Source organism: Cicer arietinum, chromosome 5 (genome assembly GCF_000331145.2).
Source record: "Cicer arietinum cultivar CDC Frontier isolate Library 1 chromosome 5, Cicar.CDCFrontier_v2.0, whole genome shotgun sequence".
NCBI classification, from domain to species: Eukaryota; Viridiplantae; Streptophyta; class Magnoliopsida; order Fabales; family Fabaceae; genus Cicer; species Cicer arietinum.
Window position 1 is genome coordinate 58,764,513 of NC_021164.2, and position 27,514 is coordinate 58,792,026.

At 28.8% G+C, this 27,514-nt stretch overlaps 3 protein-coding genes across 3 annotated transcripts; 2 read left to right on the forward strand and 1 right to left on the reverse strand.

The window, feature by feature from the left end:
• Positions 1-163: 163 nt before the first annotated feature.
• On the forward strand, positions 164-6,189 carry LOC101494176 (cysteine-rich receptor-like protein kinase 3). The gene is made up of 8 exons (XM_004500419.4): positions 164-667; positions 2,296-2,687; positions 2,840-2,965; positions 3,181-3,308; positions 3,583-3,796; positions 3,876-4,107; positions 4,363-4,513; positions 4,921-6,189. Exons 1-8 carry the CDS (start codon positions 201-203, stop codon positions 5,233-5,235), a joined length of 2,025 nt encoding a protein of 674 aa, XP_004500476.1. The 5' UTR covers positions 164-200; the 3' UTR covers positions 5,236-6,189.
• A 13,008-nt stretch (positions 6,190-19,197) lies between these two features.
• Positions 19,198-24,286, forward strand: LOC101494806 (cysteine-rich receptor-like protein kinase 2). The gene is made up of 8 exons (XM_004500421.4): positions 19,198-19,670; positions 20,958-21,361; positions 21,741-21,860; positions 21,980-22,107; positions 22,531-22,744; positions 22,855-23,086; positions 23,233-23,383; positions 23,689-24,286. Exons 1-8 carry the CDS (start codon positions 19,285-19,287, stop codon positions 24,001-24,003), a joined length of 1,950 nt encoding a protein of 649 aa, XP_004500478.1. The 5' UTR covers positions 19,198-19,284; the 3' UTR covers positions 24,004-24,286.
• An 18-nt stretch (positions 24,287-24,304) lies between these two features.
• On the reverse strand, positions 24,305-27,285 carry LOC101494485 (protein DJ-1 homolog D). Its single transcript, XM_004500420.4, has 5 exons — positions 27,126-27,285; positions 26,941-27,057; positions 25,890-26,330; positions 24,836-25,198; positions 24,305-24,713 (listed from the first exon to the last, which is right to left on the reverse strand). The coding sequence occupies exons 1-5, from the start codon at positions 27,177-27,179 to the stop codon at positions 24,525-24,527; spliced, it is 1,164 nt and encodes a 387-aa protein (XP_004500477.1). The 5' UTR covers positions 27,180-27,285; the 3' UTR covers positions 24,305-24,524.
• Between the last annotated feature and the right edge of the window lie 229 nt (positions 27,286-27,514).

Below are 27,514 nucleotides of genomic sequence, written 5' to 3' on the forward strand. Positions count from 1 at the left end.
GATTTTGTAAAATACAAATTATTTATTAAATGTCTAAGTAAGATATTATTTATCTATAAATCTCAAAATGACTATTACTATTAATTTAACTAATTTACTACAAGGAGTTTAAACTCCAAGTATATCTATTTTCTAGTTAAGTATTGAGAGTATTATATATTCCACAATTTAAATTTACACACAAGATCATCAATTTTCTTATGAGCTTCTTTTATTTGGTATTAACTTTATATATAAACAGACAATTTCCTTCATGTGAGACCAACTTCAAGACTAACGACAACAACATGCGACGACAACAATTTAACCTCTTGATTACTTCCTTGTTGTTATGTTCATGGAGCTTTGTTGTGACACAAGCTGACCCTGAAACACATTTAATCAACAAAGGTTGTAGTCAATACAACGCGACCAACTTGTCCAATTTCTACCAAAATCTAAACACAACTTTGTCAGACTTGAAATCACAGGTGGGGAATAAAAACAAGCATTTTGCAACGGCACAATTAGCCAGGGGAGAAAACCCTGTTTATGCTCTGTTTCAGTGTAGGAATTATCTCTCCAATTCTGATTGCTCCGCCTGTTTCCAAGTCGCCGCCGCACAAATTCGTAATTGCTCCGCTGGTTCCAACGGTGCTCGTGTCATTTATGATGGTTGCTTCCTTAGGTACAACTCCACCTATTATTTCATTAATTATATTATTATTATTATTATGATAAGGTTGGCATATCAAGTGATGCATTTCACATTCACATTCACATTCACATTCACACGTACACAAGCTCACAATAATTATTATTAGCATTGATTTGTTATATACGAAAATAAAACCTTATAGATTGATTTCTTGATTACATTAATAGTAGTAATTAAAATTATGTTATGTTAAAAATTAATTGTGTCGTGCTTTTAGATTAACTGTTATGCTTTATGAATATTTTGATGAAAATTTCATTTGCAGAAAAAGAAAAATTGTGTTAGTTATTAGGTAGTATATCACTATTTTGCATTTGCATTTTTTTTACTAAGAAAAATCTAAATTGTATTGGTATTTTTGGTAAGAAGACGTCACGGGGAATTAAAAGAGAATAATTGAATGGATTGTCTAAGATGGGGGCTGCCGCCCGGCTGTGGACGCATATTTTGGTATTTGATGTAATGTTTTGCCTCTAAATATAAAAATGTTCCATATCACACTCTTACATTCATACAACATTTAAAGAAAGAAAAGAAATACAACGATTCGTATTTAATTTAAATAACAATAATTTTTTATGTATGTAGAAAATCAATAGTGTTTACTCAGGGTATTTACTTTTTCCTTACTAGTTAAGTCATTGCATAAATTGTAACACAAAAAAAGTCATTGCACAATTGAATGCTGCTAGAGTACTAGTTGACCTGATTTTATTTTGACACGTGTAACGTTAGTGTGATGGGTTATGACGTACACATAAGGAAAATGAGAGAGGTGTGCCACTGCAATGTCAACTAGAGAATAATATTTATTAAATTATCAATTGTAATTGTAATGTGATATTTGTAAATTGCATTGACGTTGATTTTGTAGGTCGAAGTTTGAACTTCAAAACTTTCTATATGTGAGTTTAACAATTAACTTATTTGACAAAAAAAAAATATCATTATTATATTAATATATTCATAATTATATTAACTTATTTAGCTGCAAGTTAGTTAAGCTCTCTCTGGTGCAAATTAATTTTATATTGAAGTCGATTTAGGGTTGGCCCAATTCCTTGGTCAAAAAGGCCTTTGATTTTTAAAAAATTAAATAGTGTAATTGATAATCCGATTCTTCTATAATAGTATAATACACTTTTGTAGAGTTTTATATTCAGGTATACTCAATTTTAGATGTCTAATAAAATCTGTTTAGGTTTTATATTGATTCTAACGGATATTTATAAACGTCATTTTTTTATAAATTATTATAGAACTTTGCCCCTTATCTATGTATAATTTGGGTTCTCCCAATAAAAGGAAAGTAAATTAAAGTCTCTTTGACCTAACCCCTAATTAATTCATGTTTATTTTTTGTAGTCAACAATAAATACTAATAATAGAAATATTAATTAATTTTCTCTCTTCAAATGATAAATTTAAAATCCAATATGAATTTTTAACAAATTTAAAATAGTATATATTAAATCCATTTTATTTTTACAGTAAATACATTTACATATTTTAAAATTTATTATAGTATTTGATAATAAGTGTGTCTAAAAGGTTAAAAGACTATGAATTATGACGCTGAAAGCTTTGAAATGATGCAGGTATGAGAGCAGTGGCTTCTTCGACGAAACAACTCAGCTTGGCAACGGTGTGATATGTGGAAATGAGACAGTAAATGGAGCCACTGCTCTTACTTCAGCTGCACAACAAGCTCTTCGTGATCTACAAACAGCAACACCCAAAATTCCTGGTTATTATGCAGCTACAAAGACACCATTTGGAGGAAATTCAATCTATGCCATTGCACAATGTGCTGAAACAGTCACTGAAAGTGGTTGTTTGGATTGCTTGAAAGTTGGATTCAACAATATAAATAATTGTTTTCCTGATGCAGATGGTAGGGCTTTTGATGCAGGCTGTTATATCAGATACTCTGAGGAATCTTTCTTTGCTGATAACCAGACTATTGATATCACACCCTTCTTAAACCAAGGTCAAATTATAATGATGCTTTTCTTTACTTGGATTTTAGATGAATGCATATATATTTTTATTTTGCATACCATTTGTGTCTACTAAGTGTCACGTTTTAAGTAGGAGTATATGATTTGAAACAAAGCTTAAGTGTGGTTTCTTATCTTGCAGGAGGTTCAAGTAAGAAGAGGGCCATTATTGGTGGTGTTGTAGGAGGTGTAGCCTTTGTTGTGATCCTCCTTGCACTACTATTTGTTTGGCTTAGGCTCAACAAGAAACCCAAGAGACTTCCTATAGGTGAGACAGAAAGTCTTTGAATCCATCATCATGATTTCTTACAAAAGAAGATACAATGCCAATTTTTTGGAATAATATTATGATGCAATATGATTAGTTTTTTGTCTTACCTTTTTTTAATCCTTTTCCTCATCACAATCTTAAGCCTTTTAGAAAGATGAATACCTAGATTTATTTACTAATGAAGAGATTCCTAATTATGTTTCCCTTATCAGGTGACATATTGGGAGCAACTGAGTTGAAAGGTCCAGTTATTTACAGATATAAAGATTTGAAGTCTGCTACAAAAAATTTTAATGATGAAAATAAATTGGGAGAAGGAGGTTTTGGAGATGTATACAAGGTATTATTTTTCAACATATTTTAATTCTAATTTATGGAGCACAAAAATTGAAGGCATGTTTGGTATACCAACGTGACATTGATACATATGATTATGATTACATTTAAACACTATCTTTTTTCAAATAATTATTAGTGTATAGTGTCGGTCAATTTTTAGTCTGATATTTGTATTTGTGTGAGCGCTTCAATCATTACCAGAGTATTATTTCTTCTATACATAAAGATAGGTTATTTTCCAAATGAAAAATTATTAATCCTCAATTATTGAACAGGGAACTCTGAAAAATGGTAAAATAGTTGCTGTCAAGAAATTGATATTAGACCATTATGGCAAGATGGATGGACAATTTGAAAGTGAAGTGAAGCTCATAAGTAATGTTCATCACCGGAATCTTGTTCGACTTCTCGGATTTTGCAGTAAAGGCCAAGAAAGAATCCTTGTTTATGAATACATGGCAAACAAAAGCCTTGACAGATTCTTATTTGGTAAATAAAACTCATGTCAATATTCCTATTGAAAACATGTTGTGAATTCTCAATCTTTTGTTTAAATTTGTGGTAACAGGTGAAAAAACGGGTTCCCTCAATTGGATTCAAAGGTATGATATAATTTTAGGCACAGCAAGGGGATTGGCCTATTTGCATGAAGATTTCTATGTTTGCATCATACATAGGGATATAAAGACTAGCAATATTCTCTTGGATGACGATCTTCAACCTAGAATTGCTGATTTTGGTTTGGCAAGACTTCTGCCAGAAGATCAAACTCATCTTAGCACAAGATTTGCAGGAACATTGTAAGTTCAAATGTTGACTTCTATAAAGAGGTAGCTTATCGTAGTGTTATTAAACAGCATCTATAGCCGCATTATAGCGCTTTAACATAACAAAATTTAAGCTTATCACTATTATTCTCTGATATGCTACTTAATACAAAATATTTTCAAATAATAGCTATAACGATGCCATAATACTATTGTTGCATTGCATAGCATAAAATGGGGATGTAACATTAAAATGTCTCTTGTGTTTTAAAAATTGTGCATATGCAGGGGATACACTGCACCAGAATATGCTATCCATGGTCAGTTATCAGTGAAGGCTGATACCTACAGTTTTGGTGTAGTAGTCCTAGAAATCATAAGTGGCCAAAAGAGCAGCGAGTTGCGAGATGACCCTGATGGTGAATTCCTCCTTCAAAGGGTAATATATTTCACATAATTTCATAACTAACTTAGGGACTATTTGGTATCAGAAAACATTTTCCGCTTTCAATTTCTGTTTTCATTTCTAAGTAGTAACTAAACTCTACCTTATTTTAATTTGTTTTATGCATTCATTGTATAATATAAAGTCAAATTATGTTCATATAAACTATAAACCATTTTCATAAACTATCTTGGAGAGTTTTTGGAAATAAGCTGAAAACAACTTATGTACATGTCATAAGTTGTTTTCATAAGCTCGCTCAAATACTCTTGCAAACGTTTATGCTAGTAGATAAACTCAAATAAATCAATCCAAACACGCCACAAATAGATCTTTAGATGATGAACAGTCATTTCCTTTTTCACATTTTGCTATATGAACTTGGATTGTTACTTGAATAGGCATGGAAACTATACGAGGGAGAAAGGCACTTGGAGTTGGTTGACAAGACATTAAACTCAAGTGACTATGATGCAGAAGAAGTGAAGAAAGTTATAGAGATTGCTTTGTGTTGCACTCAAGCATCAGCTGCAACAAGACCAACTATGTCTGAAATAGTAGTTCTACTCAAAAGCAAGAACTTGGTGGAGCATATAAGGCCATCCATGCCTGTCTTTGTTGATTCTAACTTGAGGCCAAGGACAAACAATTCTACCTTAGCTGCTTCCTCTACATCTAATGCTACTGCTTCTCCTTCTGTATTATCAGCTAGATGAATATATTAAATAGGATCATGGATTTCTCTTGTTAAGGGGTTTGAGGTTTTGAAGTTGAAATGAAGACATAAATAAAGAAAAAGAAAGGACAGGATTTTTGAGTATGAATTCTTAAAAATTGTACATTTTTCAAACAGATATCAAGTATATTGTAATATAGTACTACTAAGATGTTATTTCATATTAAAAATGACTACTGATATGCTTATTTAACTGTTTGATTGAATAGAATAGGTGATTTTGTTTAAAAGAAGCACTTTAGTGAAGAGGGAACTGGCTGGTGCAGGAGATCTTCCACTGAATAGTTCTTATTTTGCATGTTCTGTTAGTCCTATTTTTCAAGATGTGGAGTTATTTTCTGAAGTAGTACAGGAGATATATTTTTACTTTGAAGAATCTCAGTCTGGAGGTATATAGCATAATCGACATTAATTGACTCGGCTTGAGTAAATTAATTTCGGTTATGTTATATACATATGAATGGAAGTCATGCTGTCTCCTATAAAGGCAGTCATGGGGAGAGTTTATATATCCTCAACCATGTTCAGATAGAGAAGAGTGTGTACAAGCATTTGTTTTGTTTTGTGAGATCATTAGTGATATCATTCTTTAGACTTCTTGAGTGAGAGTTGTTGGTGCGTTAAGTGTGAGAAGAGTCTCATATTGGACCATTTGGATCAAATATTAGATGTTGTACAACGTATAAGTGAGATAACTCATACCCCTAATGCTTTTTAGGTTTTTGGTGAAGATGTATTGTTCATCTCTCTTATGTGGTTGTTTTTAATTCGATGTGACGATCTTTCGGACTTCTCTTGTGGCCCAACAAAAGTATTGTTGAGTGATACATATATTGGGTGTAGACAATGTTAGAGTTGATTGGAATTTTAGATGTTAAAATAGTCTCATGTTGTTTGGATTTGTAAGGAAAGAGAGAACTCAAAGCTATATATATATAGATAGCTCTAGTTTTATATTACAATTCGCATCAATCAAAAATACTTTATGTTTATATTTGACTCTTTCTTTATCTTTTGTTTTAGAATTTTGTAAGGTACTTAAATATTCTGAGTGTGGTTGTATTGGGGAAGTGAGGTATTTGAAAGAAGTTTATTTTGTAACAATTTTCACAATGTTATCATCTACTCGTGGTTTTTAATCTAGTTTGGAGTTTCCACGTTATTTTCTTATGTTTTTATCGTTATTTAAATTAGAATATAACTCGCACATTGCATGGTTGTAATATGTAAATTTTCTGTTAATGTGAATTTTTATAATGTTTGAAAGTGATATTTATGGTGTATAAATGTATCAATATGACATAATTTTTTTTTATATGTTTAAGTTTATAAAAATAATTTGTTGCGTAAAAAACCAAATAAAATGAAATGGTAACCATTGAAAAGTTTTTAACAAAATATGACTGATTTTTACTATAAAAAATATGATTAAAAAATATGAGTTTTATTTTTGTTTTAAACATTCAATCATTATAGAATACTTTCTTCCACTAAAAAGTAAAATGTATATTTTGTAAGCAATGATTTGATGTATATTTGTAAATATTGATTTTTATAAGATCATTTATTTATTTTTGTTTTACTTTGAATCTTGAACGCACTATTATTTCTTATATCTTGTATTTTGTGTCTCATTTCCATTTAAGTTTTGAATAACTAATTTTTAATTAGAGGTGTTATGGCATGTGATTCTTTCAAAGATATTTTGATGAAATCCTTTTTGAAAAATGTTTATAATGAAGAAATCCATAGTCCTGTTTTTTATCGACAAAAACACGAAATATTGTTGTGAATGATAAGAAGTAAGTATTTGATTTTGAATATTTTTGTTGTCAAATTAAACTATGATATGAATTATCATTAATCCAATCTAAAAGTCTAATATTTTGATATGAATTAAACTATGATATGAATTATCATTTCTAATATTTTGTATTATGAAAAAATTTACAGATAAATATTTTATTTTGTATTGGAGAAATAAAATATATATATATATATATATATATATATATATATCTGAGCATTATTAAGAAAATATACACAAATTGTATACTACTTTGAAAATATTCAATGTATAATTTATGTTTTTTATTTTCTCAATAAATATCCTCTGCTATTCTTTTGTTGTTTTTTTGTGTGCATATGCTTGCTAATTTAAATGGGTTTGTTTGTTTCAATATTTTTTATTTATTTTAATTTAAATTTCATTAGATTATTTGTGTATAAGTTTTATTATTGTTAGGTAAGATGTAATGATTATATTTTTATATATTTTATGATAGTTTATGGTTGCTACATTTTAATTATTTAAATGTAATTAAAATATTGTGATATATGTATATGCAATGAATTAAAAAAGTAATAGATAATTAAATCAAGTTTATAACGGATGTTATATTTTCTATTATTAGTTTTTTAATCATAGTTACATAGAAAAAGAAGTAAAAGAATGAGGACAAGAGAAATAATGAACTCTAGAGGTGTCACGTCATATTATTAAATGGTGTGACATAATTAGTGTTACATAGTATATAAAGATGTAATGTATGAATATAATAATTTGAGAGTTTATTTTATTATATTAAATAAATAAAAAATTGTGTTTATTTATTTTACCAACAAACAAACAAGAGGACCAAACAATGTAAATCTTTGTGTGTGTTTAATTACTTTTATGGTGTGTTCATCTAAGATCTTTAGACATGTTGGTTTTAATTCATCTACTTGTGCAAAATTTTCTCAACATCTCCTAGTCCTCATCCTCATCCATGTTCGCCATACCGGAAAGAATATAACATGATACATGTCTAGGACAACGAAAACTGGGGATCATAAAGAAAACTCAAAACCTAATAAATGCATTCCTCTTCACCGCCTTTTTTAAGTTCAAGTTGAGTGGTTAAAAAAGTGAGTTAAAATAAATGTTGGATATATAAGAGAAGATCCATTTACCTAATATTTTAAGATTTTGGATGGAGATGTGGTGTCAAAGTTTTTTGTGATCCTGAAGTATTGAGTTGGTTGTTGCTCATGTGCCTCCTAACTTTCCAACAAGTGGTATCAAAGTCTGGTTCGGCTTGGTGGAGTAATGGGAGTGGATCCTGCTGTTAGATCGTTGTATCGAAAGTCTTCTAGATGGTGTAGTCAAAAGACATGTTCTATTTAAAGGGAGATTTTTAAGTTCAAATGTGAGTGATTAAGTTCCACATTGATTAAGAATGAGTTAAATGTTGAATATATAAAAGAGGAGATCCATTTACATAATGTCTTAAAGTTTTGGGTGAAGATGTGGTGTCAAAGTCTTTTGTGATCCTGAAGCATTTAGCCATTTGGGGCTTTCACGTCCACGAACTCCCTAACATGCCTAGCTCCTAAAGTGTGAGGCAATAAGGTAATTCATGAAAGTCAACAATGTTATATCAACTATTGAAATTTAAGTATGAGTGATCAGTTTCACTTCAAACAAGAATAGATTAAATGGAGAATATATAAGAGAGATTACTCATATGTTAAAGTCTTAAGATTTTTTGTGGATATGCGATGTTTATGTCTCATTGCAATCCCATTGTTTCTTTTGGTGTTCCCCGAACTTCTCAACAAGCGGTATCAAAATCATAATTTAATTTGATGGATAGTGAGAGTAGATATTGATGGGAGAGACTGACAGTTGAAAACTGTAAGAATTCAATAGTGAATAGTTGACCCTAGATCAACTAGGAGTGACTTAATTAAATGAAAGACACTTTAGAGAAGTGACATATACTCAATACCTTAATATGTATGTGGTGTTCAAATATTGTATAATGTGGTATTGACTTTTAGCACTTTTTTTATGTCCATGTGAATTTTATTAAGTAGCTAAATTAGCTAAAATGAAAGAGGCAATACAAAAAGGACAATCCTTAATCTAGATCAAGTTTATGAAATCTAAAATAAAACAAGCTAAATGATGAGCAACCGATTTAACACAATTTAAAGAAAATGAAAGAAGATAATTATTAATCTTTTGATAATTTCCCGTCACGAAGTTAAAGTAGGATAAATATTTAGTTTTTGCATGCACTCATTGAATCACATTAAAAGAGTCCATTTCAAAAATCGTTAGAATGAATTCAATGTCAAGAGTAAATTTAAGAGCTAGTTTCAAACTCAATGCTTCCAAAACATCAAAATATAGAACCGCCTAAAAACACCAATCAATCAACCATCACCAAGTCATCAACATCATGAATAACTACTCCAACACTGCATTAACTTTATAATAAGACCTTGCAAGATAGAATAGTAAGATGATGAAATAGAGACCGATGTTTGAATATTTAAAATATGAGTGTTCAATATATTTTGGTTGTCTTCAATCACACTTCAAACTCTATAGATGATTTCATACATGAATCTATTTTTTCTTCAAAACATATTTTGTCTTCTTTAACATACTAAATATGATAACATAAAAATAAAATAAAATCTAATAACATAGAAATAAATATGTTTCTTCGTCTAAACCATAAATTAATAAATATGGTCGTGCATATAATTTACTTAACTGAAAAATATCAAAATTATTAAATTAAATATGATGTATTAGATTCCAATAAAAAAATATATATATACTAGTATGGAAGCACACACATATACTATATACTAGTATACACTATACAGTGTAGTCCAGATTCCAAGATGATCAAGGCAACACATACAGACAAATTGTAGCTTTATGCTCTTCTTACGTGCCGACAAATATTCCGGCAAGTGTAAAAGATAGACTAGTAATAGTATGCTAATGTCATAAGAAAATTAGACTAATGACAACATCATAATCATGGACCTACAAAAAATTAATAATTAACTATTTGATGAATTATTTGACATAATCATGTACCATGCTAAATTATTAATTAATCTGTGAGATGTTTTCAAATTATTACTCCAAAGTTTATAATATGATAATATTTTATAAATGCATGTACGAATACGGTTCCCATTTTAAAAAAGTTCAATAGATCAACAAGTCAAGAAGAAATTACAATAATAAAAAACGAGAAAAGTACTAGTATTAATTATAAAAAAAAAAATTGCTTCCGAAAATGAAATATAAAATTTTTAAGAAGTAAATAATCAAATTAAGAGTGATACCAAATTGTATGAATATACGGGATTTGACAAAGTTGCTTAAAACCAACCATACATAGATTTAATGATAACTAGTGTGTAATCAGTGTGTTGCACGGATATAAATTATTATTTTGATAAATATATTAAAATATATTATTATATTAATTTATATTAATATAACAATTTGAATTAACATTGATATTCAAGACATAATTTTATTGGCATTGACATTAAAGACATAATTTGAATTTTATCATCAATTCAATTCCATACAAAAAAATAACTTACAATAAACAAATCTAAATTGTAAAAAGAATGTCCTCTACATGTTTACAAATTATTGAAAATATCTTTGTACACGTAGGTTTTTCTTCCTTATTTAAAATAACAATCTTCAATCATTTCATACACTTTACTCGTGAAATAGCCAAATAGAATTGACCATGAGTAAATAAAGATCGCTTTAAATACAAAACAACTTGAGAAAAAGATTGATCTTGACTCTTATTTATGGTCATTGCAAAACACAATGACAATGACAATTGTCTTCTCTAGGATTTAAATGGGAAAGCTGGATCAGATGGAATCAAATTCGTCTTTGATATATAAATCTTATCAATTGCTCTAATAATATTTGTACACAGTTCATTTATGAGCAGTCTTGTTCCATTATATAGTTCATTTAGCTTGATCAATGTTCTTCAAAAGTATGACTAGAACACCAATCTTTAATCTTAATCGGTGATTTGGAATTCTTGAACATTTCATGACATTCAAAAATTCAGGTGTGAACCAATCTCCCTGCACAACAAAATTTTCATCAGAAATGACAGATGAGTCTGAACTAATATTTTTTTTCCTCACTTGGAATTAATGATAAAACATAATCATTAACGATAGATACAATATCACGAGTCATAGCAAGTATCGCCCTCTCTTCATAGTATTTCACATTGTTCATATTCTGTAAAAGCGGTGGATATGTCAATTCATAATATAAAGTTAGTATTTTAATAAATAAAATAAAAGAATTGAATAAATTAGTTGATAGTACTTCTAGTTTACTTTTAACCTTAATTGAGTTTGAAATAAAGAATTTCAGGGTTGAATAAAAGCTTAGTATAATTTAATGCATTTTGTAGTTGACTTTTACCATTAAACATCTTCACTTTTAGAAACTGAGTAAGTACAACAACATTTTGATTATAACCGGATTGCAAATTCATCAACATATGATCCAAACAGTGCACATTCAATCCTTATACTACATAAAGAAAATAAAATTAGTTAATAATTAATATAGAAAATTATTAAATACTAAAAAAAAATATATAATATAAAAAACCTCACTCATTTGACTCTAACTCAATAACTTTAAATTTTGTACTGACACCATTCCTAAAATAATAATGATTAAACCATCAATAACTAAAATAAAATAACAATGATAGATTGAAATAAATTTATCAATCAAATAATTTATGTCAACATTTTGAATTATGGTAATGAAATGAATGAGTACGGATAGATTGTGACCAAACTGATTTTTAATTCTCGAATCATTGTACCATTTGCAAGTTCAATTTGAATTGGTGTAACTATATGCTCAAGAGTTAGACGCAACACCAAGAGAACGAAAATTGTACACATCTCGCTCATGAATATTAGTCTCAAATTGAGAAATAAGATATTTTCGCAATGTTACTTGAATTTTATGACCCTAAAAATATGAAACAAAATTTGTTAAATTAATAACATAACAAATAAGTTTGTGTATAATTTAAAACATTGAATTTATAAAAGAAATAATTAAACCATGTCATCCATCAATGCCATTTCCATCGCATAAAATTTATGTTTCATCAATTCCATTTCCATCGCATAAAATTTATATTTGACATTTAGATCAGACAGAAACCACGGTCGCACAACTCTAACAACCAAATTTCATGACTAATTTTTTTGGAGAAATTGAAGCAACAAAATTGGTTTTTTTTTTTCTTTTCAGACATTGAAGAAACATAAAGAATTGTGTGTAGATGAGATAATATGAATGATATTTATAAGGGATGTAATGTAGCTAAATATCACTAGAAGGGGGGTTGAATAGGGATTTTGCTGTTAAAAATAATTTTCAAGTGTTTTAAAAACTATCCTCTTGCAGAGGATGGCAAGCCCGAGGATGGGTTTTTCAAAATCTTTAGATTTGAACTAAGCTAAAGAGTGAAAGAGAAATATAAGATTGACACACACTATTTTTATACTGGTTCACCAAAGATGGCTACTTCCAATCCTCACACCCTTGTGAGATTTCACTAATGTTTAAACAGATCAACCTCAGACAAATGATGATTACAACTTGTGTATTCTTAAGCTTCACCAAGCTTACAATCAGATTTCAAATATTTCCAAGTGTATCTCACGTGGAAATTATAGTGTGATATGAGAGTGATTGATTCTAAATACTTTCTCAAAAGATTAACAAAGATCTAATGTAGGATTTGTAGAAAGTACGAAGATATAATGGATGTTGCTTCTTAAAAGCTTTAAGATCTTTGATCTTTTTAATGCAATGTGTTGTCCATTTGATGAAGATCAGCTTGCTGCAATTTATAGAGGTCTTGTGATGTTCATTTCATATGTCAAGCTTTTTATGACTGTTGGAAAATCCATTTTAGAAATGTCAAGGTTTTTCTTCATAATTACAAAAATGTCATTCAGCTCCTTGGATAGATGCATTCCATGTTCAAGTACAAGGTAACAGATTTTCTGGGTACTTGGGGCACGTGTTGTCCTTTTCTCTTTCCTTTCTTTAATGTTTGAAGTTTATGTGAAGTCATTTTCGTTCTCCTTTCTTCAATGCCTTGATAAAGCTTCACATGTGAACTTTTTCTCTTTCCTTCATTTAATGCTTGTAAGAACATGTGATGTCCTTTTCATTCCTTTCTTCAAGACTTTGTAAAGGCTTCACGTGTAAAGTCATTTTCTCTTTCCTTGCCTTAAGACATGTGAGCAATTTATTTTGGACTTGTTTGTTGTTGCCTTTTTGAAGATTGACTTTATAATCTTTTTTAAATCACACAAGAGTACATGTAGCCTTTGCCTATGACATGATGAGTTGCTTTCATAAAGTGTTGGGATGTTTTTCAAGATGTTGACTATAGGCACATGCTAATGTAATCCTTCCTCGTACCTTTCTTTTGCATTCTTGCTCCTTTTCTTCAAAAGCTTTTCTTTATACATTCTTTAATAGTATTTTGCCTTTGTTGAATGAATCAAACAATTCATTCTTTAATACTATTCTACTTTTGTTAAATGAATTCAAATAATTCATTCTTTAATACTATTATGTCTTTGTTTAATGAATTCAAATCAGCGAGGATGCAGAACTGCAGTTTTACCAACTCGTGAGGCCATCCTCGGCATTTTCCATACTTAGCATTTAACTCAAAATTTTCTTCTTTTGCCTTAATGAATGATAACCTATTTTCTTATATGAATACACTCAAAAGCACAGATTAGTCATTAACCTCAATCATAATCTTTTAATTAATTTTGTTATCATTAAAACCAATTGAGAGAGATTTTGTCTCAACATGATGAACCAAAATGGGATATTATCGAGGAGAAACGGTTAGCATATGAACTAAAAGAATTAATAAGAAAAGTGGCACTAAAATAAAATAAATTTTATAATTAAATTAATCTGAAGCAGTGCTTGCTAAAATAGTACTCGAAAAACAATTACTTTCAACAATAACAAAAACTGGCAAGTCGTTGTGTAATTAATTGTATTTTATTTTTAATTTATTATTCTTATTTTTTTAATTGATCACTAAATTCTCAAACGTGTATCAAATCGTCATGTAATTGAAGTTTTATTTTATTTTTTCTTTAAAAAAAAATCTGCACGGTGTGGTTATTTCTATTAATAAAAAATTAATTTGGGGTTAAAATGGTAATTATATGTAATCCAATACAATTCTTATCTTTCGTTCAAGAGGTGTTTATAACAACCAGTATTCTCGTAACCAAAATATGGTTATGCAACTACGAATTATTCGTCAATTCTCAAATAGGAGGAGAATATTCAACTTAATCTAAACTAATTAACAGTGGTAGTTTATTTTAGCAGACACAAACAAACAACTAACAAGTGCTGACTCTAAAAAATGACATATATAAGAGACACGGTTTCTTTGTCCCTTAATTTACTCAAAGTTTAAGTACTAAGTAAAGTCTTGCCTCTTCCTAAAAAAAAAGTAAAGTATTGCCTCTAATAAATCATCCTCTCCAATTCCTCTCAAACAAAGACCAATTATTATTGAATGAGTAAAATTAGATTTTTTTAATAACTTATTCATTGATGTTGAACAAAAGATTATAAAGGATTACTAGTAAGATATTCTGTATAGGATGAATAATTCTCAATATATATCCCTTACCAAATTCAACTAGTTAATATAACAAAGATAAAACTAACTTAGAACTAAGTAATTAATTATAAGGAGATAATATTATCAACTAACTACTTATGTAATACCAATAGTCACAATATTAGATTGATTGTGAGAAGACAAAAGTATTGATATTGATCTTCAATCATAAACCCAAAAGTCCAACTCCCTTCGCTTCGAATCTAGGGTATGTTTGACAAGTAAAAAAATGAGCTTATAATATAATTATAGTTTATAAGTTATAAGATCTTTTTGATAATAGTCATTTATGAACTTATAATTTATATCATTTTTTGATAAACTGCTTCAAGTAGCTTTCGACCTTATATCTTATCATTTTTATGTCAATTTTACCTTTAATATTGAAACTAAAAATTACTTTTTATCATTTATAATTTATTTATTATAATTTAAAATAAATAAACCATTAAATAATTTTAAAAAAAAATTAACTTTAATATTTAGTAGTTGATATAAAATTTATTTTTAATTAAGAATATTATTTTACGTCATTTTATATTTTTAAGTTAATTGAATTGCTAACTTTACTAAATATTTCAATTAACTTAACAATGATCAGTTAATTTATCTGCTATCATCTAAATTTTTACCAAACATATTTCAAATGTAAGCAACAAAAAAGTCTACTTTTGGTGGTGTTAAATATAAGTAAAAGTTAATCAACTCTACTACATTTGATGCTATTAATCCTACAATATTATTTTATTAATTTAGATTTTATTTTTTTTCTATCTCATGAAAGGCAATAATTTAGATAATTGACCCATTTGTTACAAATTAAAAAAAAATTAAAGTATTTCATCTTTTTATTATAATTTTTTTAAAATATAATTTTTTTTATAAATAAGAAATTGATTTAAATAGTTTATCATAAAATTATTTTAAATTTTTTATCTTTTGCTCCAACTCTTTTTGGATAATAAAATTTTAAAAAAAAGTACTTAAAATTAGAAGCTATTTTTACTAGCACTTCTCATAAAAATTATTTTTAAGATATATATTTTTCTTAAAAGTGAAATTTTTATTATATTAGAATCTCTAACAATATAATTCAAAATTATTAAATGGCAATTTTTTTTTTAGTTTATAACAAATGAGTTCGGAATAATTTTTGCTATTTTTAAACAAGTCTTCATAAAAATCATTTTAAAAAATATAAAATTAAAATAGTTTTTTTAGTTTTATAAGAAACGAATCCAGTACAATTTTATTTTATTATTTTGAACATATAAAATTAATTTTTTAAAGTAGTTTTTGTCATTTATATATTTTGTTTATATATGAGATGGGAGGAGGAAGTATTTGACCGTCTCCTCTATAATAATCTTCGTGGAAGTCCTAAGATCATGATCCATAATAAATAAGATAAAGTGATGTTCAACCACTCATGACGTCTCAAGTCCATAAAATGTGTAAATGTCTGAAAATAGAAAATTTTAGCACGAATTCCTCACATTTTACCTTTATCTCCATAAATATAAAGAAATGATATTTTTGTCTTCGTATAAATCTTAATATTTATTAAAAAAAATTAATTTTATCAAATTTTTTTAAAAGTTTTTTGGTATACACTATGTATTTCAGAAAATTATTTCTAAATTTTCCGGTAAAAAAGGTACACCTCGAAAACCTTTTTCCAAATTTTCCGGTAAAGAAGTTACACCCCGGAAATCTTTTTTCAAGTTTTCCGATAAAGAAGGAAAACTTTTTCTAAGTTTTTCGGTAGAGTAGTTACATTACAGAAAATTTAAAAAAATAATGGATGTGTACCGGAGACTTTATTCACAAGTTTTTCAGTACAGAGGGGTTTACCGGAAAATTTGTAAAGAAGTTTTCCGGTATACACCACTTTTTATAAAAAAAATAGTACCGAAAAACTTTAAATAAATTTTTTGAAAAACTTAAAAAAAAAATTCAATAAATTTTAATTTGAGTTGATAAAATAGTAAAAAAATCAAAATATATTAGTCATTTTAAAAAATTTATAGAATATAGATACAAATACGAGATACAAGGTAAATTTTTCCTAAAAATAATGTACAAACAAACAAGCCTTTTTTTGTCAAGACGAGGAAAGGGTTTGGCCGTTTAGGAGGTCTTTTTTAAATAAAACTTTGTTCAGAATAAAAAACTAGTTTGGGGAAATGAAAAGTGATGTATTTTTTATTAATTGATTTCTTAGTTTATGTTTAGTCTTTTTTATACAAACTTAAGTTTAATGGTACAATTTTAATATGAAGGACGGAATTAAGATAATTTTAGAGACAACCGTAAAATAATTATTAATAATTATTTTCCTCTTCCACCATTTTTTAAGAATAGTTTGAAAAAACTATTCAATTACATTCAAATAAAATACTAGTGCAATTGGATTATTTTTGTAATTTATTATTTTAAAGAGATTGATATAAAATTGACCCAACGAAAAGTATGTGTACATGAAAAATAGTAGTATTAATTAACTATAAAATGTGTATTATTTTATAGGCCTGATTATTAATTTATAGGTTAGTCTCAAAACTATGTTGACATCTTTAAATATGTTATTGAACTTTTTTGTCTTGGATTCTGATTGATAAGATTAAGAAACGAATTTAATTATAACTTATAGGTTATAAGTTCTGTTTGATAATAATTATTTATAAACTTTTATAGTTTATAGTATTTTGATAAACTTATTCAGGTAGTTTATTTAATTGTAGTTTATAATTTTTCTCCTAATGAATAATTTATATAATTTTAATTAAAAATATTATTAATAAATAAATAATTTAAAATATTGTATTTATTATAATTTAAAATAAATAAACTAGCTAAATAAATAATAAAAAGTGTTTATGATTATACTATAATTTTAAATAATTGGTATATAAATTAAATTTTAAAGTAAATAATTTATTTATTTACATTAATATATATATAAAATAAATAAAAAAGATAAATAAATAAAATATATCAAATTAATAAATTTAAATTATTACTTTTAAAGTATTTTAAATATTAATTTATAAGATTAATTTATAATTAAAAATGTCTTTTTATATCATTTTATATTTATAAGTTAATTTAACCGTTAATTTTACTATTAATTGAACAACAGTTATAAACTGTCGATTAATTTTATCAACCAGAGCCTTATAATTTTCTGGTTTTTAAGGGAATTAGAGTTTAGTAATTTGAAATTCCATTGAGACTTGGGAGGTAATAAATATGTCATCGAACCTTTAACTAGGAAAATTTATAGTTAAATTCTAAATTGGTCTATAATTTATAACTAGGTCTTTGAATTAAAATAATTTTTAACCGGATTTCTTAATTTTAAAATCATTTATAATTAGATTCCCAGAAATAGGGAATGAATTATTTAAAAGTTTGAGTACATGTTTATAAATTATAGACAAGTGCAAAGATTCAATTATAAATTTATCGTGTTCATAGACTATATAATTTTTTGAAAACAACTTAGAAACTCTGAGAGAGGTGGTGTGGTGGGTAGTTTTGCACGTCTTCTGTAAATCATAATAATTCGAATATATATATGGTCATGGAAGTTATAAACGCATCATTTCCTCGGCTGCTAATTTTTCGTATTGACTACGTTTCGAGTATTTTGTCTCGTACGAACCATGCCTATTATCAATGTCCTCTTCATATTTATCATCCTTCACATAAAAATACAAATTTTCAAACCACGGCATTAATACTATTATTTTTTTTTTGGCAGTGTTTGAATATTAAATCCACAGACCACCCTATACTCATCAGGACTATTCTCATTTTTCTATATTTATATAGAATACACAAAAATATTACTATTCTCTTATCAGTTTCGGAATTCAATTTAGATAAATTTTATTTAATAAAAGAAAATTACTATTCTGAAATGAAATATAAACAAAAATATTATAAGAAAATTTAGTTTATTTAATATTAATTTTTAATTAGATAAATCAATTTTTCGTATACTATTTTTGTGTATTTCATTTGGGGAGAGATAAGACATTGTTGATGTTATCTCAAGAAAAAAAATCTCAAAATATTAGATTTATGAGTCCCCTCTCTTAAGTCTACAAAAAATAATAAAATAATGAACCGAAATTTTAAATAAACCGTTTTAATAGAGGGCATAATATTAAAGATTTAATAAGAAAGTTTTTAAAGTGAACGTAAGAGTTTGGAGCTTTATTGACAACTTTACTTATGAGTTTTTGAATTCAATTCATCTAAATTTTATCTAATAAAAAAATTACTACTCGAAAATAAAATTAGATAAATCAATTTTTCTTATACCATTTTTGTTTATATTTCATGCTGAAAAGAGTATACAAGTTTTATATATATATATATATATTACTATAAGACATTGTTGAGGTTATCTCATATCTCTTGTATTACAAATTTAAGTACCTTGTACAAAACAGTTACTATTAAGGATGGTGTTGCAAGTTAAGGTAGTGGTGACAACGTTGGTATGTTGGAGTATAATAATTAGTTATGATTGTGTAGTAGTTGGAGATTCACAAACAAGAATTGTACTAAACAGTGGATGTAGTTCATATAACGCATCAAACTTGAATAGCTTCTATGCCAATGTTAACGCAACATTTTTGGATTTGAGAAATCAAATTAGTAATCAAAGCAAACATTTCGCCACAGCACAAGCAGCCACAGGAGACGTATTGGTATATTCTATGTTTCAATGTAGAAATTACCTTTCTAGAAATGATTGTGTTGCTTGCTTTGACACTGCCTCTACCAAAATCCGTAACTGCTCAGCTTCTAATGGTGCTAGACTCATCTACGATGGCTGTTTCCTTAGGTATTTATGATTAATTAGTATTATTGTGAACTTTTCATTCATTTTATCTATCAAATATTGAAATTTTGTTTGATTAATGTAACAGTAAAATTTGATATATATACTAGATTAATTACTAAAAAAAATCATGTAATTTATATCTTACTTAAAAAACCATGTAATTTAAAACTGATTGATATTCATTTGTGTTGCTTTATTTCAACTAACAATATTCAATTTAAAATATAATAAATATATATAAATATTATATATTTACTTACAAATATTTGAAATTTAGTCATAATAAAAGAGTTGATTTACAGAAATAAAAGACAAGTTGGTCTTCAATTTTGGTGTCGCATAATGGAACTAAAGATGGATTTTATGTTTTTCGTGTCTAATTGTTTTTGTCGCTAATTCAAGTTTGTGTTTGCCAATATCAAAGTATTAGATTATAACAGATAATTTATAGTATATAAAGTAATAGAACCAAAGTAACTCGGTTAGGTAATCAAATTACTCACTCTAGCTTGTATTAACATATTTTTACTAATTTATTGCATTTCTTCATATGCTACAGCATGTAGTATTCGAGTTTATGTATGCTTATAACGTATCATTTTTGTTTCATTTTTATCATGTTATTATAATTCAACAAATTTAAGTATTGATTAAAAATATATTTAAATATCAACACCATTTGAATAATTGATCTGGTTTTAAAAATATTGCTTAATTAAATATCAATAGTTGATTTTTCGATTTATAATTATAAACGTTCCTTTTTTTAAAGGATTTTGCAGCGAATTAAACACACTAAATGTAGAGTTTAAGATTATCAAATATATTTGCAATTATCATACTTATGAACAACAATAAACGTTTATATATATATACTAATCACTTTTACTTTGCCTATACATAAAATAAAAAATATTTTTCTCAAATAAACCACAACAGTAAAGATAGAATGAAGATTATTTTTATTTTTGTTAATAATGGAAATAAGTTTGATTTTATTTAATAAAAGAGATTAACTATCTAAGCACAAATGCCTACAGGCTACAAGTTATTGCTAAAAAATTGTTCTGTATTTATATTTTAATTAACAGACTAATTCCTTTGATTTCGATTATAATCAAAAGTAACTAATACAAATTAAAAAATTTAATTAAGTGTAATTATTGTCTTGACCACAAAAAAATAAGTGCATTCTTGTAAGTACCAGTATGTCATGATATAATTCCATGTATCTTGGATGAATGGCTATTGAGCAATGCATGAGTCAATGCTTTATTTGACTTTAAGGTACGAGAGTGAAAGATTCTATGATCAAACAAATCAACCTGGCAATGGTATATTATGTGGTAACAAGACTGCAAAGGAAGGCAATGCTACTTTTGAAACAATTGGACAAACATTGCTAATGAATCTCCAATTAGCAACACCCAAAATTAAAGGTTTTTTCGCAGCTACTAAGACACAGGTGACTCCTGGTGGTAGTAGTGCAGTTTATGCAATAGCACAATGTGTTGAAACTGCCACAGAAAGTAGTTGCCTTGCTTGCATGACAGTTGGATACAACAACTTGCAAACTTGTCTTCCTAACGCAGATGGTAGAGCATATGATGCAGGGTGTTTTATGAGATACTCAGAGACACCCTTCTTTGCTGATAATCAGACCATTGATATCACAACCTATTTAAATCAAGGTACAATTACAAATATATAATAGAATTCCTTTTTCATTGATTTTAGATGAGTTGTATATTGAGTTTAATTGTTACGCATTGTAAGTCTAAATTTTTTTTAGAGATACATCTAATCACATTTCATTACATAGAAATTTTAATAGATATTTTAGGAACTAATATAATAAGTGACACAATTATCGATTATGATTAGAATTTAGATACATGTGTAAAACTTTTTATAATACAAATTAAATCCATGCATATTTAATTACAAATGACCAATTTGGATGCACTAAGCTGCACACAAACAGTAAATATTAGTACCTCATTTCATTTTTTTTATCAGTTACCTCATTTCATTTGGAACTGTTGTAAACTCTTCTTTGATGTTATGAAGGAGGTTCAAGTAATAAGTGGGCCATTATAGGAGGTGTTGTTGGAGGTGTAGCTCTTGTTGTGATCCTTCTTGCATTTTTAGCTTGGCGACAATCCAGAAAATCCAAGAGGGCTCCTAGAGGTCAGTGATGCTTGTATATTTAGTGTGTATTCATTCATTGACAAATGAAACTTTCAATGTACTTGGTTTATAAAATATATTTGGCTAAAAGTGAGTTCCAAACTCGTGTTTCTTGGCAGGCAACATATTAGGAGCAACAGAGTTGCAAGGTCCAGTTAACTACAAGTATAGTGATTTGAAAGCTGCAACAAAAAACTTTAGTGATGAAAATAAACTTGGAGAAGGAGGCTTTGGTGATGTATACAAGGTAAGCTCAAGTCTTTTTCATAATTTCAATGTCCAATGAAGAGCATGTTCAAAGACAATAATGAATCTGTCAGTTTGTTTTTCCTATTTTTAATTTATAAGTTCTCAACTAAAATTCCTCAAAGCTTAGAAAGAAATAGTTAAATTACTAGCTACAACTACAAACAGGCCTACTACACCAACAGAGAAAATTCACTTTACAATTTCTTTTCCAAAATAAATGTTATTTGGAATACTTTTTTTTTGTCTGATACTATATATATATATATATATATGGTGTGCATACGGTTTGATTTGTTTATTACTTTTTTTTCTTCTCTTTCAATCATATCAATTTTTATATTTTTATACAATTTCAAGATACAATGTCACTTTTTTATGTTCAAATAACCTCACTTTTTTTTTCAATCATGTTATTGAGTAGGGTACTCTGAAAAATGGAAAAGTTGTTGCAGTCAAGAAACTAGTGTTGGGCAAATCCAGCAAGATGGACAATGATTTTGAAAGTGAAGTAAAGCTTATAAGCAACGTTCATCATAGGAATCTTGTTAGACTTCTTGGTTGTTGCAGTAAAAACCAAGAGAGAATCCTTGTCTATGAATACATGGCAAACAGCAGCCTAGACAAATTCTTATTTAGTAATAAACTCTCTTCAATTCAACCACTAAAACAATCATTTCATTGAATCTGTCTTTTTTTTTCTTCTCTTTTCCATAACATTAAGTGTATAAACTTTTTAATTAAATAGGTAACAAACAAGGTTCCCTCAATTGGAAACAAAGGTATGATATAATTTTAGGCACAGCAAGGGGGCTGGCCTATCTACATGAAGAATTCCACATTTCCATTATACATAGAGATATAAAGACAAGCAATATCCTCCTTGATGATAATCTTCACCCCAAAATTGCTGATTTTGGATTGGCAAGGCTTTTGCCAGGGGATCGTTCTCATCTAAGCACAGGATTTGCAGGAACATTGTAAGACAACAATTTCATTCACCTAGATTATTACATTACATTTATTTGAGGAGCATATGTAATATAAGATTTCTCTACATGCTACGTATGTATAAGTCTTGTTTAGTTGATGGTGGAATTAATGTATAATAATATGCACTTGTCAGGGGATACACAGCACCTGAGTATGCAATCCATGGTCAATTATCAGAAAAGGCTGACACCTACAGTTATGGTATTGTGTTCTTAGAAATCATAAGCGGCCAAAAGAGTACTGAAGTAAAGCCTGATGATGATGGTGAATACCTTCTTCAAAAAGTAAGCAATTTCTCACAAGTTATAACTACAAATGGCAAACTCGTGCAATGCATAGGGAAAAATTCGTGGAAATAATCTATCAAACGTATGACAAAAAGACAGATCAGAGAACTATCTTAAAAGTAGTTAATGTCATTTATCTTTCAAAATACCCTTTACATAAGGGTATAAAAGAAAATTTAACAGTTAATAATATACTTCAAAATTGTGCTTTTATAAGGAAACCTAAAATGACTCTTATAAAAAGGAGAGGATAGAGTATTTCCTAATATTTTACTATATGGTCTTTGATTTTCACTTAACAGGCATGGAAACTGCATGAGAGAGGCATGCACTTGGAGCTTGTGGACAAGGAGTTAGACCCTAATGACTATGATGGAGAAGAAGTGAAGAAAATGATAGAGATTGCTTTACTGTGCACTCAAGCATCAGCTGGAATGAGACCAACAATGTCTGAAGTAGTAATCCTACTCCAAAGCAGGAGTTTAGTGGAGCACCTGCAACCAACTATGCCTGTGTTTGTAGAAACGAATCTTAAGTCTCGTGAAGGCCACTCTACTTCAACTGGTTCTTCTACATCTAATGCTACTGCCTCCATTTCTCTTCCATCGGGTCGATGATTATATGATGCAGTAAAGGGACTTGAACCGAAAAGGTAACAGAATAAACTAGATGAGGGGTGCCCATAATTAATTAATTCCAATTGTTCATCAATCATACAAGTTTAATGTGAAACGTGACGTTTGATTTCAACAATAGAATTCAGAAATAGTATTAGACATTAGACAGCTAAGGTTGTTATGAATTAATTGTTAAGTTTGTGTTTTTGTAGTTTATTAGTTTTGTTCATTATTAATTTGTTGTAAGCCAGTTTGTTTGTTAAAAAGGAGTTTTTGTTATTTATTTTTCTTGCACTAAAAATACACAATGTACGTATCTCTTTATTAGGAGAAAGAATAATTCCTTGGCCAAAATTAGACACTTTGCTCAGAGAAATAAGTGCTTGCATGCCTAGTACATTATAAGTCCTTCAAATACAATACGGTAACACTACACATCCACTTATTTTGAACCCTTTGATACTGGACAGACGAGGTGATTTTTATTCTTTTTATTAATTATATTATATTACAAAGAGCTACTAGAAAGATACTTGAATACCAAGTAGTGCCATCAACTGAGAAATGAACTCTGGGTGCCCTGGCCATGCAGCTCCAGTAACCAAATTTCCATCAGTGAAGCAGCGGCTTATGGGGTCAGGCTCCAGCCATGTCGCTCCTGACAAAACCACGTTAAGTTTCACAGCTGGATAAGCAGTACATTTCCTTCCCTGTTACATTACAAGAAAAATATACCAGATTTTAAATAGCTAGCTACTCAATTCAAGTGGTGGTTAATAACATACGTGAAATAGCAAAAATGGTATCTTGAAAGATTTTTCGGTAATAATACCTTGAGAACACCAGCAGCAGCTAAAATCTGTTGGCCATGGCAGATTGATGCCACTGGCTTATTTTTTTCCATGAAATGCTTCACCAAGGCAATAACTGCCTCATTCAATGCCAAGTACTCAGGTGATCGACCTCCAGGGATGACAAGAGCATGATATACTGAAGCATCAACGTCATCAAAGGTCGCAGTTAAAGTAAAATTGTGTCCTGGCTTCTCGCTGTAAGTTTGATCTCCTTCAAAATCATGAACAGCAGTTGGGCAAGTATCACCAGCCTTCTTTGAGGGGCAAACTGCATCAACATGGCATCCTAAAGCCTGAAGAGACTGAAAAGGAACCTTGACCTCGTAATCTTCCATGTAATCCTGTGATTAAAAATTGTTAAAACACGTCTCATCAACCAGCATTGCAATGAAGGTAAAATTATTTATGAAAGAATGTCAAAACAAAAGAAATTATTGGTTACACTGGGTGCATGACATTCCTCATATACTATAATATTGAAGTTAATAATTGTAGGTCACTAGGCCGCGATTGTCTCCTACTTAACTATTTTAATGTTAATAATTGTTAAAGCGTATACAAAGTAGCAAGTGACGGTCTCCCACTTTAACTATTTTAATGCTAATAATTGTCAGCTATGAAGCACTAGCATAGACATGGACAAAGGACACGACACTGAAAAAATAGAAGTGAGTGTTTGTAATCACAAGTATTAGTGTCGTCGTGTCAACGTCACTCAGAGACGCTTTCAATTTGAAGCGTCGATGTTACATAGATCGTTAGTGTATAGATAGTAGCAAGTAAGCTACATCAATTAAGTGGTATAACTGTATAAGGGCATTGCTTGAAGGTATAGCGTAACAGTGTAAGAAGATAGTTTTACATCAAGTTTAACTAGGAAAGTCTAAATAAAAAACCCTTGACACTAATTAGTAAAAATAGTCATAAGCTCTAAGCCTAAAAGTTCTACTTCTACAACTAGTCATGCCAAAAGAAGAAAAGTGAGAAGTGTCGCAGCCCGTGATTTTTGACAACAAAAACAATTTAACGTACCCCACAAATAAAGAGGATTTTCTTATCAGATCCACTTATTTTCCCTCCTAATGCCTTCACAAAATGGCGAATAAGTTCCGGGTGCCCTTCATAAGTAGGTGCAGTAATGAGATTACCATCCACCACAGTTGTTGACAAGGTGTCAGGTTCAACCCAGTGAGCACCAGCAGCAACCAATACCGGTTTGACAGGAGGATAAGCTGTGCACTTACGCCCTTCAACTACACCAGCAGCTGCCAGAATCAATTGGCCATGACAAATGCAAGCAATTGCTTTTCCAGAACTGACAAACTTGGTCACCAGCTCCACAACACTAGGAATGTGAGCAAGATACTCCGGCGCCCTTCCTCCCGGCAACCACAACCCATCATAGCTTGTGTGATCAATTTCATCAAAAGTTGCATTGAGTGCAAAATTGTGACCAACTGTCTCGGTAAAAGTCTGAAACCATCAAAATCCATTATTCAAGTTTAAAACTTTTACCAATACATATCACAAATCTCACCAAGTATATATTTGGAAATTGGAACTACATTGATTGGATATTTCTAGATGAGATTTTTTATCTTTTTTCCTTTAAAAGTTAGGATCTATTTGGATTGACTTTTGTGAGAGTTTATGAAAACAACTTATGAGCTTTAGGATTGCTTATGAAATCAGTTTATAGCTTATATAAAAACAGTTTGACTTTATTTATTTTAACATGTTATAAAAATAGTTTCTAAATAAGCACTTATATGATAAGTACTTATGCTACAAGTGCTTAATTAAACTGTTTATTCAAATATGGTCTTATAAATTTAGATCTGACTTGATGTTGAAATTATTTTGACTTAAAGTCGTGTACCTACAAAAAAAAACTCCATTTCATTCTTGAAAATTTGGCAAACAGACAAGTAATTAGCAAATGAATTAAAAAATTGTATATATAATTTACAATAAATGTAATGAGTTGTATCTAATGATAAAGCGAGTTGAACAAAACCAATTACATATTTTAATGATGGGGAAAATCACGAGGAAGCAAATAAAGAAAAGAATGAACGGAGACCTGGGCAGCGGAAAGAATGTGGACGGCGGTGCGGCAGACGTCACCGGATTTTTTTCCTGGACAAACAGCGTCGACGGCGACACCAAAGGCTTGGAGTGCTTGAAAAGGAACCATGCCCTGCAAAATGAAAAGTGAGGAGGGAATTGAGTGAGTGTGGGAGTGAAGTGAAGTGAAGTGAAGCGTACTTCATAGTCTTCCATATAGTCACCGCAGAGAAGAAGAACCCTTTTAGGAGCCATGGCTGATTGCAATGCTCCTGATTGAAGAAACAAAGAGATTATGTGGAATTTAAATGGGATGGACAGTTGTACACCGTCTGCATCATTTGTCAATTTTATCACCGTTCTAAAATACCATTTTTTCTGTGTGTAAATATCTGATTTAATAATTATTATTTTAATTTTATAAAAAAAAGTAATTATTAAATTTTTCATTTTATATTTTTCTCGAATTATAAAATTTAGTAGATTTGCAAATTAAGCTTTTAAGTATAAATTTAAGTTGTTAGTGTATTTCTATGACACTATAAAAATTAGATGAGTGTTATTATAAAAAAAATAAGAGAAATTTCAAC